We start from the raw sequence: 16,458 nt of genomic DNA, 5'->3' as shown, positions 1-16,458 counted from the left end.
ACATGACTTAGCGACTAAACAAAGCTGTCTTAATGGCGAATCCAGCTCTTTCTATATCAGAGGCAACAGTCCATTGGTTCAATAGGGCCAGGTAAGAAAATGGGCTTGCCTTGTGGCTCAGCTGGTAGAGCATCCGCCTGCAATGCAGGAGACCTGGGTTTGATCCCTGGGTTGGGAAGATGCCCCTGGAGGAGGGAAAGGCTACCCACTCCAGTATTCTGGTCTGGAGAATTCCATGGACTGTATAGTCCATGGGGTCACAAATAGTCAGACAGGACTGAGCGACTTTCACTTTCACAAGAAAATAGGGTTTCAAATAAATAAGAATGACAAAGAATTTGTGAAAGATTTTCTATTATGGGATGTAGAGTACAGGTACTTGAAGAGTCAGTCCTTGTTTATCTACACAACTCTCAATGCCTATTGTCTGACGCTCCCACTTCCCTGTGAGGGATCCTGGGAAGACACAACCAAGATTTGGTTACCATTGTTGTTGTTTAGTTGTGAAGTCATGTCCGACTCTTTGCAGCCTCATGAACTGTAGCCCGCCAGGCTCCTCTGTCCATGGGATTTCCCAGGCGAGAATACTGGAGTGGGTTGCCATTTCCTTCTTCGGGGGAATCTTCCAGACTCAGGGACTGAACCCAGGTCTCCTACATTGCAGGCAGATTCTTTACCAATGAGCCACCAGGGAAGCCCTTTGGTTTACCATTAGTTGGAAGCTATGTAGCAGGGTGCTGATACACTGTAGACGTCCAAATGTTAGTGCAACATGCAGGGTAAAGTATAAAGAATTCATTATTGCCTCACTCGTTATGTTAGAGGAACCCAGAACCAAGTACACAAAAATGTCCAAAGGAATGAGGGAAGAAAATATTACAACTTCTATTTATCTTTATTTCATTTGTATGTCTATTTCACATTATATTTACTAATCAAAGTGTTACACATATATAATTTCAATCAGATAATCAAAATATATTGAGGATGCTTAAAATATTTTTACTGATGGAAGATATCAAAATCCTTTCAGTCCTGTTTCACTACATTATTGTACCATAAGCAGTCTCTCATATGTGTAAATGGAGTTTATTTAACTTTTAAAAGCACGTGGTGGATAGAATATGAGTAGATTTTTACCCTTGAATGAAAGACAGAAGAAGAAACTAATGGTAAGTGCCAGGTGTTTTATCCTATTTAATCCTCATACCAATCCTGCAAGATATCTCCATTTTATAGATGATGAAACAGAATTAATTAACAAGTGCTTCCCGTGCTTCTGTATTCTGAAAGGAATTATAAAGAATTGGTACTGTTTCTTCTTTGTTTGGTATCATTCACCAGTGAAATCATCTGGGCCTGCTTTGGAAAGTTTTTAATTACTTATTCATTTTTTAAAAATAGATACAGACCTTTTCAGAGTATTTCTCCTTGTTTGAGTTTTGGTAGACTGTGACTTCCTTGACTGGTCCATTTCACCTAAGTTATCAAATTTATGAACAGAGTTCATAAAATTCCTTTCTTATTCTTTTAATGTCGTGGAATCAGTAGTGATGGTTCAGCTTTCATTTCTAATATTTGTAAGTCGTATGTTCTTTCTTTTTTCTTAACCTGACTAGGTGTTTGTCAGTTGTTGAAAGAACTGGTTTTTGTTTTGCTGATTTTTTTCTGTTGATTTCCTGTTTTCAAATTCGACTGTGATTTTATTTTCTTTGGCTTACTTTGGATTTAATCTAAACTTTTTCTAGTTTCCTAGTTTCTAAGTGGAAGCTTAGATTAATGACTCTAGATCTTTCATCTTTTCTACTATATGACTTCATTGTTATAAATTTCCCTCTAGACACTGCTTTTGCTGCATCCCACAAATTTTGACAGGCTGTATTTTAGTTTTAACTCAAAATATTTTTTTCTTGACTTTTTTTTTCTTTGACTATATACTATTTAGTAGTGTGTTATTTAATCTCCAAATATACTAAGAAATTTTACAGTCTTTTTATTATTAATTTTCAGTTTAATTTCATCATGGTCTAAAAGCATACTTCGTATGATGTCTACTGTTTTGAAATTGTTGAGGTATGATTTACGGCTCAGAATGTGGTCTATGTTGGTGAATATTCCATGAAAGCTTGAGAAGAGTGTGTGGTTATTGTTGGATGAAGAAGGCTATAAATGCAAATTACATCCAGTCGAGTGACAGTACTGTTTAGTTCGATTGTATCCTTCCTTACTGACATTCTGCCTGCTGGACCTGTTAGTTATTTATAAAGGAGTATTGAAGACTACAATGACAGCAGTGAATTTGCCTATTTTTTCTTGCAGTTCTATTAGTTTTTACTTCATATATTTTGATGCTCTATTGTTAGGTACATACACATTAAGGACAGTTATGTCTTCTTCCAGAATTGACCCCTTTATCATGTAATGCCTGTCTTTATTCCAGATAATTCTCCTTGTCGTGAAGTCTGTTTTGTCTGAAGTTAATGGGTCTACTTCAACTTTCTTTTGATTAATGTTAGACAGTATGTCTTTTTCCATCTCTTCACTTTTAATCTTATTTTTTTTTAATTTAAAGTAGGTTTCCTATGGGCTTCCCTGGTGGTTCAGATGGAAATGGCAACCCACTCCAGTATTCTTGCCTGAAAAATCCCATGGACAGAAGAGGCTGGTGGGCTATAGTCCAAAGGGTCACAAAGTGTCAGACACGACTGAGTGACTGAGCACACACGCAGGCTTCATGTGGCCGCCGTATAGTTGGGTCTTGTTCTGTATCCACAGTCTCAGCCTTTTATTAGTCTATTTAAATATACTAATTAGTATATTTAACATCACACTTAAAGTGATTCTTAATATAATTGGATTAACATCTATGTGTTTTTATCTGTTTTCCATTCATTACCTTGTTCTTTGTCAGTTTTTTGTTTTGGTTTTGCCTTCCACTCTTTCTGGTTTTGCTAGTTTTAATTTACCATTTATATGATTTCATTTTTTTCTCCTCTTAGCACATCAATTCTACTTCTTTAAAATAATTTTTTTAGTGGTTACTCTGGAGTTTGGAATATACGTTTATGACTAATCCAAGTCCACTTTCAAATAACGCTGTATTATTTCATGGACAGTTCAACTACCTTATAACAGATTATTCCCAACTCCTCCCTCCCATTCCTTATAATATTGTTGTCATTTATTTATCTTATCCATAAGCTATAATCACTGATCATATTGTTGTTGTTATTATTTTGAACAAGACTGTTATTTATAAGATTAGTTAAGATCTTTCCCTTCATTTATTTTTTCTCTAATGTTCCTCATTTCATGTAGAAATAAATTTCTAATGGATATCAGACAGTAAAAGACAAATATTATATGGTATCATTTATATGCATAAACTAAAAATAATACAAAAAAGACTTATATGCAAAATAATCCAAAGCAAAAACAGACTTACAAATATAGAAAGCAATTACTGGTTGCCAAAGGGGAGAAGGAAGGAGAGAGGGGAAAAATTAGGGGTATAGAACTAAAGCATACTAAATACTATTATAAAACAGATAAGCAACAGGATATATTATATAGCACATGGAATTATAGTCAGTATCTTATAATAACTTTTAATGGAGCATAACCTGTATAAATACTGAATCACTCTGCTGTACACCTAAAACTGATAGAGTATTATAAATCAATTATGTTTCATTTTTTTAAAAGAGGAAAAAATTAGAAATAAAAATTTTAAATATCAAAAATTGTTTATTATAATAAAATAAAAAACATAGTTGTGGCTTCCCTGGTGGCTCAGTGATAAAGAATCCACCTGCCAATGAAGGCAACATGGGTTCGATCCCTGGTCCTGGAAGATCCCACATGCCACAGAGCAACTAAGTCTGGTAACCACAACTATTGAACCTGAGCTCTAGAGCCGTGGAACTGAAGCTACTGAGGCCCACATGCCCTAGAGCCTGTGCTCCACAAGAGAAGCTACCGCAATGTGAAGCCCAATCACTGCAACTCGAGAGTAGCCCCCACTCTCCAAAACCAGACAAAAGCCCATGCAGCAGTGAAGACCCAGCACAGCCAAAACTAAACATATAAATACAGTTATAAAAATACATATTAAAAACATAGCTAAAATTATCAAAATTTAAACTAAGATCATTTGCACAAAACTAACCTTTTCATTTACTGTCTTGAAACCTAGATTATTATTGCACATATATATTTATAAAACAAGCTATTCATTGTCCTCGTCTTCAGGGTTCATCAGTGCCCACAGTAAAAATTCACAGTAATGCTTCACACATGTGCCTACCTTCAGACATTCAAGTTTAAAAATGACATGAATTACTTACTTATCTCAAAATATACCCTCTCTGTCATGTGCAACTCTTGCAAATGCTATGTCGATTATTGAGTGCCCCTAGAATCAGAGTATCAAATAAAAAGAAAGCCAGAATATGGATTTCAACACCCCAAGAAAATAATACTTCATTATATAAAGTTCTGTTGCGTTCATGCTATCCAAAAGGAAGGATTTTGCTTAAATTAATGAATTTGTCTTTTACTTAAGCATTTTCGTCACGCAGACTTTTTTCATGCTCTGAAGCAGTGTCTGTTACAACCTCTTGTCCTTCATGTCGCTTGGGCTTAGCTTTTGTTCCATAAACACGAAGCAACAGATGTGGGGCTTTTCCCTGGGGCCTGAATAGCGTTATTCATAGAAGCCGATACTTGGAGTTGGGGCTCTATTGTACCGGAGGGGAGAGCCAGATCACTGGTGACAAAGGTTCCTGCATAGTCTTCAATACATTTATTTTCTGTGTGTTTGTAATGCAGGAACCCTCTAAAGAGGTCGACCCTGGGCAGAGGTCCTTCCTTCTGAGGTTTTCTTAAATAAAATTATTCCCAATCGTTTCCATTGAGGATAAACATCCTTTGCAAAGGAGAAAATGCTTTTATATGGTCTAACCACTTACTTACAAAATCCACTGTCGATTTAGTGTTTTACCTCTCTAATGACTGCCAGTTTAGCGCACTTGAAAAGCATTCATTTCTGTCCTCAATCAAATGCTGCTTCTCTGATTACTCAAGGAAAAATGATTTGTCCCCTCTTCCTTCTGCACTTCTTCAGCATTTGTGTGAATCAGTTCTGTGATCCTTACCACAGGTGTCCCTCTGTTTTAAGTATTTGGATGTTCCCTTTCCATTCATTCAGTGAGCAAATACTCTTTTGCACAAAACAAGGCACTTACTCGCATGAAGCTTATAATCTCATGCAGCACACAAAATAAGCACATACTATCAAAGAGTAGTAATAGCTATGAAGAAAATAGAGCCATTTAAAATGATAGAGAGTTCCAGGGGTATTATCTTATGTGCAGGTAGTCACAAAAGTTCTCTTTGAACAGGTATGTGATGAAGGGGAGGAAAGAATCATGGGGATGCAGAGAGAAAGCCAGTGAGGTGGAGGCATCTCCAAGTATAAAGACTGAGAAGTAACGTGTTCAGTAAAAGGTTTTGCTAGAGACAATTCATTGAGGGGAAATGCAGAAGAAAAATTGTGTCACCAGAGGAACTAAATCTACCGTTGTCAAGGTCAAGGTAAAACGTAGACTGTGAGCTCTATGCAGACAGGGGCCCATGCCGTTGTGTTGCTCAGAACTTCTCCAGGCTGTCATCTACAACTCTTCAAAACTATGGATTTGACTCACAGGCTTAGAGAATGAATGTACGGTTACCGGAAGGGATAGTTAGGGAGTTTGGTATCGACATGTACACACTGCTATGTTAAAATGGATAATGAACAACATCCTCCTGTATAGCACAGGGGACTCTGCTCCGTGTTATGTGGAAGTGCTGAATGGGAGGGAAATTTGGTGGAGAATGGATACATGTGTATGTATGGCTGAGTCACTTTGCTATGCATGTGAAACTATCGCAACATTGTTATTTGGCTATTGTTGTTTAGTCACTAAATCATGTCCAGCTCTTTGGGACCCCATGGACTGCAGCACGCCAGGCTTCCCTGTCCTTCAGTATCTCCCTGAGTGTATTCAAACTTATGTCCATTGAGTCAGTAATGCTGTCCAACCATCTCATCTTCTGTCACTGCCTTCTCCTCCTGCCCTCAATCTTTCCCAGCATTAGGATCTTTTCCAGTAAGTCAGCTCTTTACATCAGCTAGCCAAAGTATTGGAGCTTCAGCTTCAGCATCAGTCCCTCCAATGAATATTCAGGGTTGATTTCCTTTAGGATTGACTGGTTTAATTTCCTTGCAGTCCAAGGGACTCTCAAGAGTCTTCTGCACAGTTAGAAAGCATCAGTTCTTCGGTGCTCAGTCTTCTTTATGGTCCAGCTCTCACATCCATGGGCTTCCCTGGGGGCTCAGATGGTAAAGAATCTGCCTGCAATGCAAAAGACTGGGTTTCATCCCTGGGTTGGAAAGAGCCTCTGGAGAAGGGAATGGCTCCCCACTCCAGTATTCTTGCCTGGAGAATTCCATGGACAGAGGAGCCTGGCAGGCTATAGCCCATGGGGTCACAAAGAGTCAGACACAACTGAGTGACTAATATTTTCACTTTTTTTTCTCACATCTGTACATGAGTACTAGAAAAACCGTAGCTTTGACTATATGGACCTTTGTTGGCAAAATGATAACTCCGCTTTTTAATGCACTCTCTAGGCTTGTCATAGCTTTCCTTCCAAGTAGCTGGCCTCTTTTAATTTCATGGCTGCAGTCACCATCTGCAGTGATTTTGGAGCCCAGGAAAATAAAATCTGTCCCTGTTTCCACTTTTTCTCCTTCTATTTACCATGAGGTGATGGCGCTGGGTGCCATGGTCTTAGTTTTTGACTGTTGAGTTTTTAGCCAGCTTTTTCACTCTTCTCTTTCACCTTCATCAAGAGGCTCTTTAGTTTCTCTTTGCTTCCTGCCATTATAGTGGTATCATCTGCATATCTAAGTTTGTTGATATTTCTCCTGGCAATCTTGATTCTAGCTTGTGATACTTCCAGCCCAGCATTTCACCTGATGTACTCTGCATGTAAGTTAAATAGGGTGACAATATACAGCCTTGTCATACTTCTTTCCCAGTTTTGAACCAGTCAGTTGTTCAGTGTCCAGTTATCACTGTTGCTTCTTGACCTGCACACAGGTTTCTCAGGAGACAGGTAAGGTGGTCTTGTATTCCCATCTTGTTAGGAATTTTCCATAGTTTGTTGTGATCCATGCAGTCTTAAAAACTTAAAAAAGAAAGAAAAAGAAAAAAAAAATATGTGCTTAAGAAAGCTTCATGTATCTGGCTTTCAATTAATAAAAATTAACTGCTAATTTTGTTTGGTTTTTTTTTTGAGGATGTGATGGGAAGTTTGCTGTGCAGTTAGATGATATCTACCTAGCAATTTAATATAATATAAATTATAACAAAATACCGTAAATCAGTTAAGACCTGTTTGGTAATTGTTGATGTTTTTCCTCCTAGGATTTCCAAACTGTATTGCCATCATTTGATCTCTTCTCAAAGTATGGCAAAATGTATTCAAAAGCCGGACAAATTGTATAAAGGTATGCATTTTTGCTAAAAGGTACTTCAAAAACAACTATAGTAAATAGTATAAAAAATCAAATGAGATTGACTTAACTATGAAGCATTTAAAAAACCACACTACTATAATATATGAAGTACAGCTCCATATATTTCTTTCATTCTAGTCTAATGGTTTTCAACATTTGAAAATCATAGATTTTGTATTTCAAATCTCTTCAAAATAAACTCCAAGTAGAACACCTGAAAAACCTTCCTCTTTAAATTAATTAAAACAGTAGATAAATAGTTTTACATAATATAGCAAGAAAGTATTGATGGTATCCACAACCTAAAATATTTCTCATTACTGTATGGATACAGTATTGTTTAAAATACTGCATTCAATATATGTTATTTAAATTGAGAGGTACCTTTAGGGAATTTCAAATAAATAGCATCTTGGGTCTCTGATGAGCAACGTTTGCAGACTGGAGAACAGAGATTGCCACATAAAATTCAAGATCACAAAATAAACTCTCAATGAAAACTGCATTTAATTACTAAGGTGTTTTAGAGTAGAGAAGTGATTACAATCAAAGGAAGCCTAATCAGAGGTATTCTGACATTTTCAGCCAATGTTAAAGGAGATATTGGATGAAGACAGAATAGAGCACTACAGTTGAAGGAAAGGAGACAGGAATGTGCAATCAGGCTAGTTAATTCCCCAGGGTCCTCCCACACCAAGAACAGCTGGGGAAAGCTGTGGTCTGTTGGAGAGAACACCAAGTAGATACAAGCAACTATGTTCTTCAGATTTAGTTAGTGTTGCCTCTCTCCCGTTTATAACTGGATGCTTCAACTGGAAGTCAATAATTAAATGCAGAGAGCAATAACCACTCTGTAACTCCTCCAAAGGAATACACAAGGGGAAATATGAAATATTCTGAGCTAATAGAAAACCATACATATAATGCCAAATGGAATTACAGTTTCAAGGTTTATAAAGTATCATTACCCATTGGAGTATTTATCTAGTATTCATGTTTCACAGCATGAAGTAGCCTAAATAAAATTTTTCATATCTGTATGACTTCAGGTTTTAAAGCAAAGATGTATCCTGTTCATAGTGGCAAGGTTGAAAACAACTTGAATATTCACTAGTATGTGAGTGAAGTTGCTCAGACTCTTTGCGACCCCATGGACTGTAGCCTACCAGGCTCCTCTGTCCATGAAATTCTCCAGGCCAGAATACTGGAGTGGGTAGCCATTCCCTTCTCCAGGGGATCTTCCTAACCCAGGGATCAAACCCAGGTCTCCTGCATTGCAGGCGGATTCTTTACCACCTGAGCCCCCAGGGAAGCATTTACTAGTATATGTTAAGTTAAATGATAGACACGTAAAATGTAACACTGTGACAATGTTAAATATGTTAGCATAGATCTTTCCCTATTAGTTTGAAAAAATGCCTACAATATACTTCTAAGAGAAGAAAGCTGGATCCAAAGATAACTGTGTAGTCTGATTTCATTAAATATATATATATATATATATATATGTGTGTGCATGCATGTATGTGTACACATACACACATATATATAATAATGTATATGTATATATAAAAAACATAATTGCATGTGCTTATGTATTTATTAATTACATGTGTATGTATGCATTTGTGTAAGGCAAAAGTATTAATGGTAGTTATCTCTTGATAGTGAGACTAGGGGTAGCTTTTAGGGGGATATTTCTTTATGGTCTCATTTTTTGAAATTTTTATTTAGTCAGACAGGAGCAAATTGTAAAACGAAACACTCCAGAAGGAAACTACTTGCTCTTCCCTACCAATTGCAAAGATGTCTTGACTTTATTCTACTCAATCATAATAATTTAGAGACAATTATCTTTTTTTACTGAAGACAAAATAATGGCTTGCTAAATTATTTATAAGACAAGGATGAGCAACAAATGTTTCACATTCCTTTTAATTAAAAAGTGCACAATACACAAATATGTGAGAGACATTTTTAAAAACTGTTCATTCACTCTTCTCTGGGATTTTTAACTATTTTGTGAATTGAAAATAATATCAAAATGTCATCTCCTCCTATTAGAAAGGAAATTGATATCTAGCATTTAATTTTGGTAAGTGATGGGTAGCAGCCTTAGCCGATGCTCTTCTATTAAGATTTCATCTCACCAAATACAACAAAGTGCTTCTGCTCTTTGTAAAGAAGGCTGAGTTGGGAATACTTGTCCCAGGGTGTTGAATAAAGATGCCTTGGTAATTTTGAGAGCTATCTATTTGATTGCTTCAGCTTCAAGGTAGTTCATCACTTCGCTATAATTCACCCAACGTTGTCTCATCTCATACACCCATATTACACTTTACCATCAGTCCGATTAGAAGTACTGATGCCTTTATCAGATTAATCTCCCTTCCTTTTAGCATGTCTGAGTTTAGGATAAGCAGAGCCAACACCTAACCGTTATGATTAACGCAATAAGACTTCAGCCTCTGAAATTGCTCAGAGTGAGTTAGATTTTAAGCACATATATCTCTACTCTCTGATTAAGATGATTCCTTTTAATTTCTTTAATTTTGTGTAACCAGTCACTTTTGGAACCTTTGATAGTTTCCAAAAGGCACCTTTGTCTAAATCAGAAGTTGCTGTATCCCATCAGCTCACTCTGCCATCTTTTAAGCTCCATTCGTCTTTCCAGGTGGAAGCATCTCTTTAAAAGTTAGAGTGGAGAAGAATTAGCACCGTAAGATGAACTCATTGGTTAGTCCAACATCAGTGTGAGTTTTCTGGCATGATGAGCTTTTCACTTTTCTCCTGTCTTTTTTTGTGATGGGCTTTGGCCCAAGCTATCATTCTACTGAAAAGTGCAATTGTGAGGCCATATGAGATTAATTTTAATGGAATTACTTGTTATGTGTGAAAAGCAGTGTACTTGGTTCCACTTTTCATAAGAATTTGGCATGGGCTTGACTCAAATCACTAAGAAAAATAAGTTTGGTTAGTACCTGAATTGGGAAAAGGGTGAAATCCTATTGTTTTTGTTTTTTTTTTTCCCAAAGGAAATAAGGTCTCAGCAGCTGTGTAAGGAAAAAGGATGATACATGAGGGGAGGGTAAGAATCAGGTATAGAAGCTATATATATGTGCCTGTTGGGGTTAAATTTTTATTTCAATGAGAAAAGTTACTGTACCTGGTCATTCAGGTTGGCACTATGTGAATTCATAAGCCTTCTCAGTTTAGTCATAGTGAACTGGCAATAAACAAAAAACAAAAATCAAAATATATGTAGTGTTTTTATCCTTTGACTAAAGATGATGTAACAAACCACTTACCTCTAGGAAGACATTCTGCTGTAGTTACTTTATGACTGAGGCAGGCTGGCTGAATGCTCCCTGAGACTAGTAGCACACACCATCCATGCTGTTGACCAAGACCTGCAGAGGTGTAGACAGAGATCAGAGAAAAGAGTGATTCTAGCAGAGTTAGGAACGAGTCAGATCAGTTAAGCTCGGACCCTTAACTGAGCTTAACTCTAAGTGAGGAATATTTAAATAGAGAATTTGAGAACTCCTGTTATTTTTCTTCTTTCAATTTTGCTGTTTTGATTTTAGACAACAAGACAAAATGTAAAAATGAGATTATGGTGTGAAGTGTGTTGAATAGAAGACCTCACTGAGTGGAATCCTGAATTCTACTTTGACGGCGCCTGAATAACCTTGACCCACATCTATCAGCCTCTGAAGTATTTCCCATTCTCTCTCTCTCTCTCCTCTCTCTCTCTCTCTGTTCTCTCTCTCCCTCCTTCCCACAGCTGTCCAAAGAAGAAATTGAAACCATCTCTGGTTCGTTCAAAACTCTCCAAGTCTAAAAGGAACATACGAATGAGGATCCTAAAGAAAATACACTTAAACCATAATTATTATGATTCAATAAATGTAATATCTTACAGCTGACTACTCCTGAATTAACTCCAGTGAGGGGAAAAAAAAATATATATATATATATAGTGTAGTGGGTCCTTTACCTCTGAGAATGTCTGTCACAACCATAACCCCTGGTGACCAAAAGTACCATAAATGATTCCCCTGAAATGGCCTCATTCCACTGAAATGGCCTGACACCATTGCCCTAGTCACAAGTGGTGAGCCAGTGTTGGGAGCCCAAGAAAAAGGGCAGCTAGCATGAAGAGTGAGTGATAAATGGTTTGAAGAATGAGTGGTTTAAAGTAGTTTGGTATGAAGGCTGTGGTCTGAGGGAAACAGTGATTTGTCAGACCAGTTAGAACCCTCCTGGGATGTTGAACTTGAGACACATAGACCAATGAGGATGGAGCAGATATGTAGACACCCTCAGATACAAAAAACATTTGCAGTTCTTTGCTGAACAGAGAGCATCTGCTTGTGAGCATCTATCCAGCTCATTGTCTTCACTTAGTAAGTGACTTCTGATTGAAAAACAAGTATCTGACTCATTAGATTATGAAATTTTAGAGTATTCCTCCTAACCCTTTGAATATTTAATAACAATTAACAATCTGCTAGGTGTTTTGTAGATCCTGGGCCAATATTCATTAATTCTGACCTTAGCATGAACTTGTAAGACAACTGCTGGAATTAGAAAAAGTCTGACAATTGCCTACTTCAAAGTTACATGACAAGTCTTATGATTCAGTCTATAACGTTGCCCTCCTCATTATGATAGTCTAAGCTAGAATTTTTTAAACTGTTTGGTTTTATGAGGAATTATGTAAGAGCTTATAATTTATATAAAGAGGATTAAGAAGCCAAGACATCACTTTGCCAGCAAAGGTCCATATAGTCAAAGCTATGGTTTTTCCAGTAGTCATGTATGGATGTGAGAGTTGTATGTAAAGAAGGCTGAGTGCCAAGGAATTGATGCTTTCAAATTGTGCTGGAGAAGAGTGTTGAGAGTCCCTTGGACAGCAAGAAGAGCAAACCAGTCCATCCTAAAGGAAATCAGTCCTGAATATTCATTGGCAGGACTGATGCTGAAGCTGAAGCTCCAATACTTTGGCCACCTGATGTGAAGAGCTGACTCATTGGAAAAGACCTTGATGCTGGGAAAGATTGAAGGCAAAAGGAGAAGGAAGTGGCAGAGGATGAGATGCTTAGGTAGCATCAGGGGCTCAATGGACACGAATCTGAGCAAACTCTGGAAGATAATGAAGGACAGGGAAGCCTGGTGTGCTGCAGTCCATAGGGCTACAAAGAGTCAGACATGACTTAGCAACCAAACAACAGCAACATCTGAAAAAGATTTATTTTAAAAAAACATTGTCAGCCCTTTTCTTTTAAAAAACAGTTACCATTCATTTAGAGCCAAATTTGGTAAATATGTTGAGAATTATAATAAGTGTAGGTTTGTAGAAAACTCAAATAAGTAATAATAACAAACTTTTAAAAATAAGACATTTATTGCAAGGAGGGATTTGCTACACTTCGGGATGGGGGAATAGAAGTAGAATAGAAAAATATGTTAACAGGTGTTATGAATTATCTTATGCTGTGAAGTGTGAGAAGTTGAGTAGAAGTAGCTAGATTCAGAACAGATCCGAGTCCTTTGACACTTGATGCACTGAGTCTGTGCCTGCATGTGTGCTAAGTTGCTTCATTGTGTCTGATTATTCGGGGCCCCATTGGCTGTAGCCTGTCAGGCTCCTCTATCCATGGGGTTCTTCAGGCAAGAATACTGGAGTGGGTTGCCATGCCCTCCTCCAGGGGAGCTTCCCGACCCAGGGTCACATCTCTTATGTCTCCTGCACTGGCAGGGAGGTTCTTTACCACTAGCGCTGCCTGGAAAGCCTGCATTGAGTTTGTACCAGATGACAAAATGGATGATTCAACTATCAAATTTCATTTACTCTAGAAGCGACTGATGAAAGAAAAAAAAATAAGATGTTATTGGTGAGTGGGTAGTATACAACTTGGCCTCTTACTATGATGGTTTCTAACTTTACTAAGCCTAGTTTCACTCTATCCTGATTATTTTTTCCTTTTTTTATAGGATGTATTACTTTATTGTAATGGAATCAATAATTCCTGTTCTCTTATAATAATAATCTTAGGAGACTGGAATCTTATTATAATTGTGCTACTTGTACTCACAATATTCAGGAAATCCATGCTTTTAAAATAACTTTCACCATTAGATTATGAGCTATTGCATAGCCTTAATGCTCCAAAGTTGCCTGTCCTGGAAATTCAGAAGCGAAATTGTGGGTAATAGAAAATTGTGGTGCTCACTTCGGCAGCACATATACTAAAATTGGAACGATACAGAGAAGATTAGCATGGCCCCTGCGCAAGGATGACATGCAAATTTGTGAAGCGTTCCATATTTTTCTATAGATTCAGTGCAATCCCTATCAAGCTACCAACGGTATTTTTCACAGAACTAGAACAAATAATTTCACAATTTGTATGGAAATACAAAAAACCTCGAATAGCCAAAGTAATCTTGAGAAAGAAGAATGGAACTGGAGGAATCAACTGACTTCAGGCTCTACTACAAAGCCACAGTCATCAAGACAGTATGGTACTGGCACAAAGACAGAAATATAGATCAATGGAACAGAATAGAAAGCCCAGAGATAAATTCACGAACCTATGGTCACCTTATCTTCGACAAAGGAGGCAAGGATATACAATGGAAAAAAGACAATCTCTTTAACAAGTGGTGCTGGGAAAACTGGTCAACCACCTGTAAAAGAATGAAACTAGAACACTTTCTAACACCATACACAAAAATAAACTCAAAATGGATTAAAGATCTAAACGTAAGACCAGAAACTATCAAACTCCTAGAGGAGAACATAGGCAAAACACTCTCTGACATAAATCACAGCAGGATCCTCTATGACCCACCTCCCAGAATATTGGAAATAAAAGCAAAAATAAACAAATGGGACCTAATGAAACTTAAAAGCTTTTGCACAACAAAGGAAACTATAAGCAAGGTGAAAAGACAGCCCTCAGATTGGGAGAAAATAATAGCAAATGAAGCAACAGACAAAGGATTAATCTCAAAAATATACAAGCAACTCCTGAAGCTCAACTCCAGAAAAATAAATGACCCAATCAAAAAATGGGCCAAAGAACTAAACAGACATTTCTCCAAGGAAGAGATACAGATGGCTAAAAAACACATGAAAATATGTTCAGCATCACTCATTATCAGAGAAATGCAAATCAAAACCACAATGAGGTATCATTACACGCCAGTCAGGATGGCTGCTATCCAAAAGTCTACAAGCAATAAATGCTGGAGAGGGTGTGGAGAAAAGGGAACCCTCTTACACTGTTGGTGGGAATGCAAACTAGTATAGCCGCTATGGAAAACAGTGTGGAGATTTCTTAAAAAACTGGAAATAGAACTGCCATATGACCCAGCAATCCCACTTCTGGGCATACACACCGAGGAAACCAGATCTGAAAGAGACACGTGCACCCCATTGTTCATCGCAGCACTGTTTATAATAGCCAGGACATGGAAGCAACCCAGATGCCCATCAGCAGACGAATGGATGAGGAAGCTGTGGTACATATACACCATGGAATATTACTCAGCCGTTAAAAAGAATTCATTTGAATCAGTTCTAATGAGATGGATGAAACTGGAGCCCATTATACAGAGTGAAGTAAGCCAGAAAGATAAAGACCATTACAGTATACTAACACATATATATGGAATTTAGAAAGATGGTAACAATAACCCTATATGCAAAACAGAAAAAGAGACTCAGATGTATAGAACGGACTTTTGGACTCTGTGGAAGAAGGCGAGGGTGGGATGTTTCAAGAGATCAGCATCGAAACATGTATATTATCTAGGGTGAAACAGATCACCAGCCCAGGTTGGATGCATGAGACAAGTTGCTCGGGCCTGGTGCACTGGGAAGACCCAGAGGAATAGGGTGGAGAGGAAGGTGGGAGGCGGGATCGGGATGGGGAATACATGTAAATCCATGGCTGATTCATGTCAATGTATGACAAAAACCACTACAATATTGTAAAGTAATTAGCCTCCAACTAATAAAAATAAATGAAAAAAAAAGTAATTAGGTTTGACAGACTAATGAAAATCTAGATGCCTTGGAAAAAACAAAAAAAGAAAATTGTGAATTGCCTGCTCCAGTCTGCAAGTTTCACATATAGTGATCTACCTTCCTCTCCATCCTTCTCTCTCTTTCATATTATAACACTACACCCAAGAAAAAGAATTCCTACTGTTGATATAGTCTTGAGAACTGCAAAGTATTTCATGATTCAGAATGCCAGTTTTATCTGTCTCACTGATACCCAAACTCTTGAATGATTCAAGTGCTCTGTAGCCAATCTATGTAATATATTCGTTTTTCACCATCCCACACGCCTGCCTACCCCATACATACATTTCTGATAACTATAGAGGTATCCAGATGAACCAAATATGGCTTCACATTGAAGAGAAAGAAGAATGAGATATGGCATCTTATTAGAGAATATAACTGGAGGAAGCAGTCTGTTTCTTCTGAAAAACGACTTAACTGTCAGTTCATCAATTTACATGTACTTTCTTTCCTACATTCCCTATATGAGCTACTCAAGGAAATTAGCAAGTGTTTGGTGAAAACTGGTGATGACTCCATCACCCATCTTATTCACCAAAATTAACTTTGTATGAATATTGACCACTAAAACATCAAGAGCACTGTGAATGTTCAAAGGCACATACCTTGAGAGCATTCAGAATGGGATGAAGTTCTATCCTGGTGTTAGAGCAGACAAAAAATACATCATCATCTGTATTCATTTGCTCAGGTAGCCATAACAGAATAGCAGACTGCATGGCTTCAACAACAGAAATTTAACTTCTCATGGTACTGGAGGTGGGAGTTCAGTTCAGTTCAGTTCAGT

At 37.5% G+C, this 16,458-nt stretch overlaps 1 protein-coding gene and 1 non-coding gene across 3 annotated transcripts in view; both read left to right on the top strand.

The window, feature by feature from the left end:
- The window catches only part of SPATA17 (spermatogenesis associated 17), a 217,263-nt gene extending 205,767 nt beyond the window's left edge, over window positions 1–11,496 (top strand). For both annotated transcript variants that reach the window (XM_070474511.1, XM_070474510.1), the window contains 2 exons: window positions 7,476–7,558; window positions 11,155–11,496. In XM_070474511.1, coding sequence (XP_070330612.1) covers window positions 7,476–7,556 — 81 coding nt within the window. In that variant the 3' untranslated portion in view covers window positions 7,557–7,558; window positions 11,155–11,496. The remainder of the gene's footprint in view (window positions 1–7,475; window positions 7,559–11,154) is intronic.
- Window positions 11,497–13,798: 2,302 nt separating this feature from the next.
- LOC139037618 (U6 spliceosomal RNA) lies at window positions 13,799–13,905 on the top strand. The gene has a single exon (XR_011490493.1). It is a non-coding gene; the product is annotated as a U6 spliceosomal RNA (small nuclear RNA).
- The last annotated feature ends 2,553 nt before the right edge of the window (window positions 13,906–16,458 follow it).

This window comes from Odocoileus virginianus, chromosome 11 (assembly GCF_023699985.2).
Source record: "Odocoileus virginianus isolate 20LAN1187 ecotype Illinois chromosome 11, Ovbor_1.2, whole genome shotgun sequence".
In the NCBI taxonomy this organism is placed as follows: domain Eukaryota; kingdom Metazoa; phylum Chordata; class Mammalia; order Artiodactyla; family Cervidae; genus Odocoileus; species Odocoileus virginianus.
The sequence above is the reverse complement of the archived record's forward strand: the minus strand, read 5'-3'. Positions and strand labels throughout refer to the sequence as shown.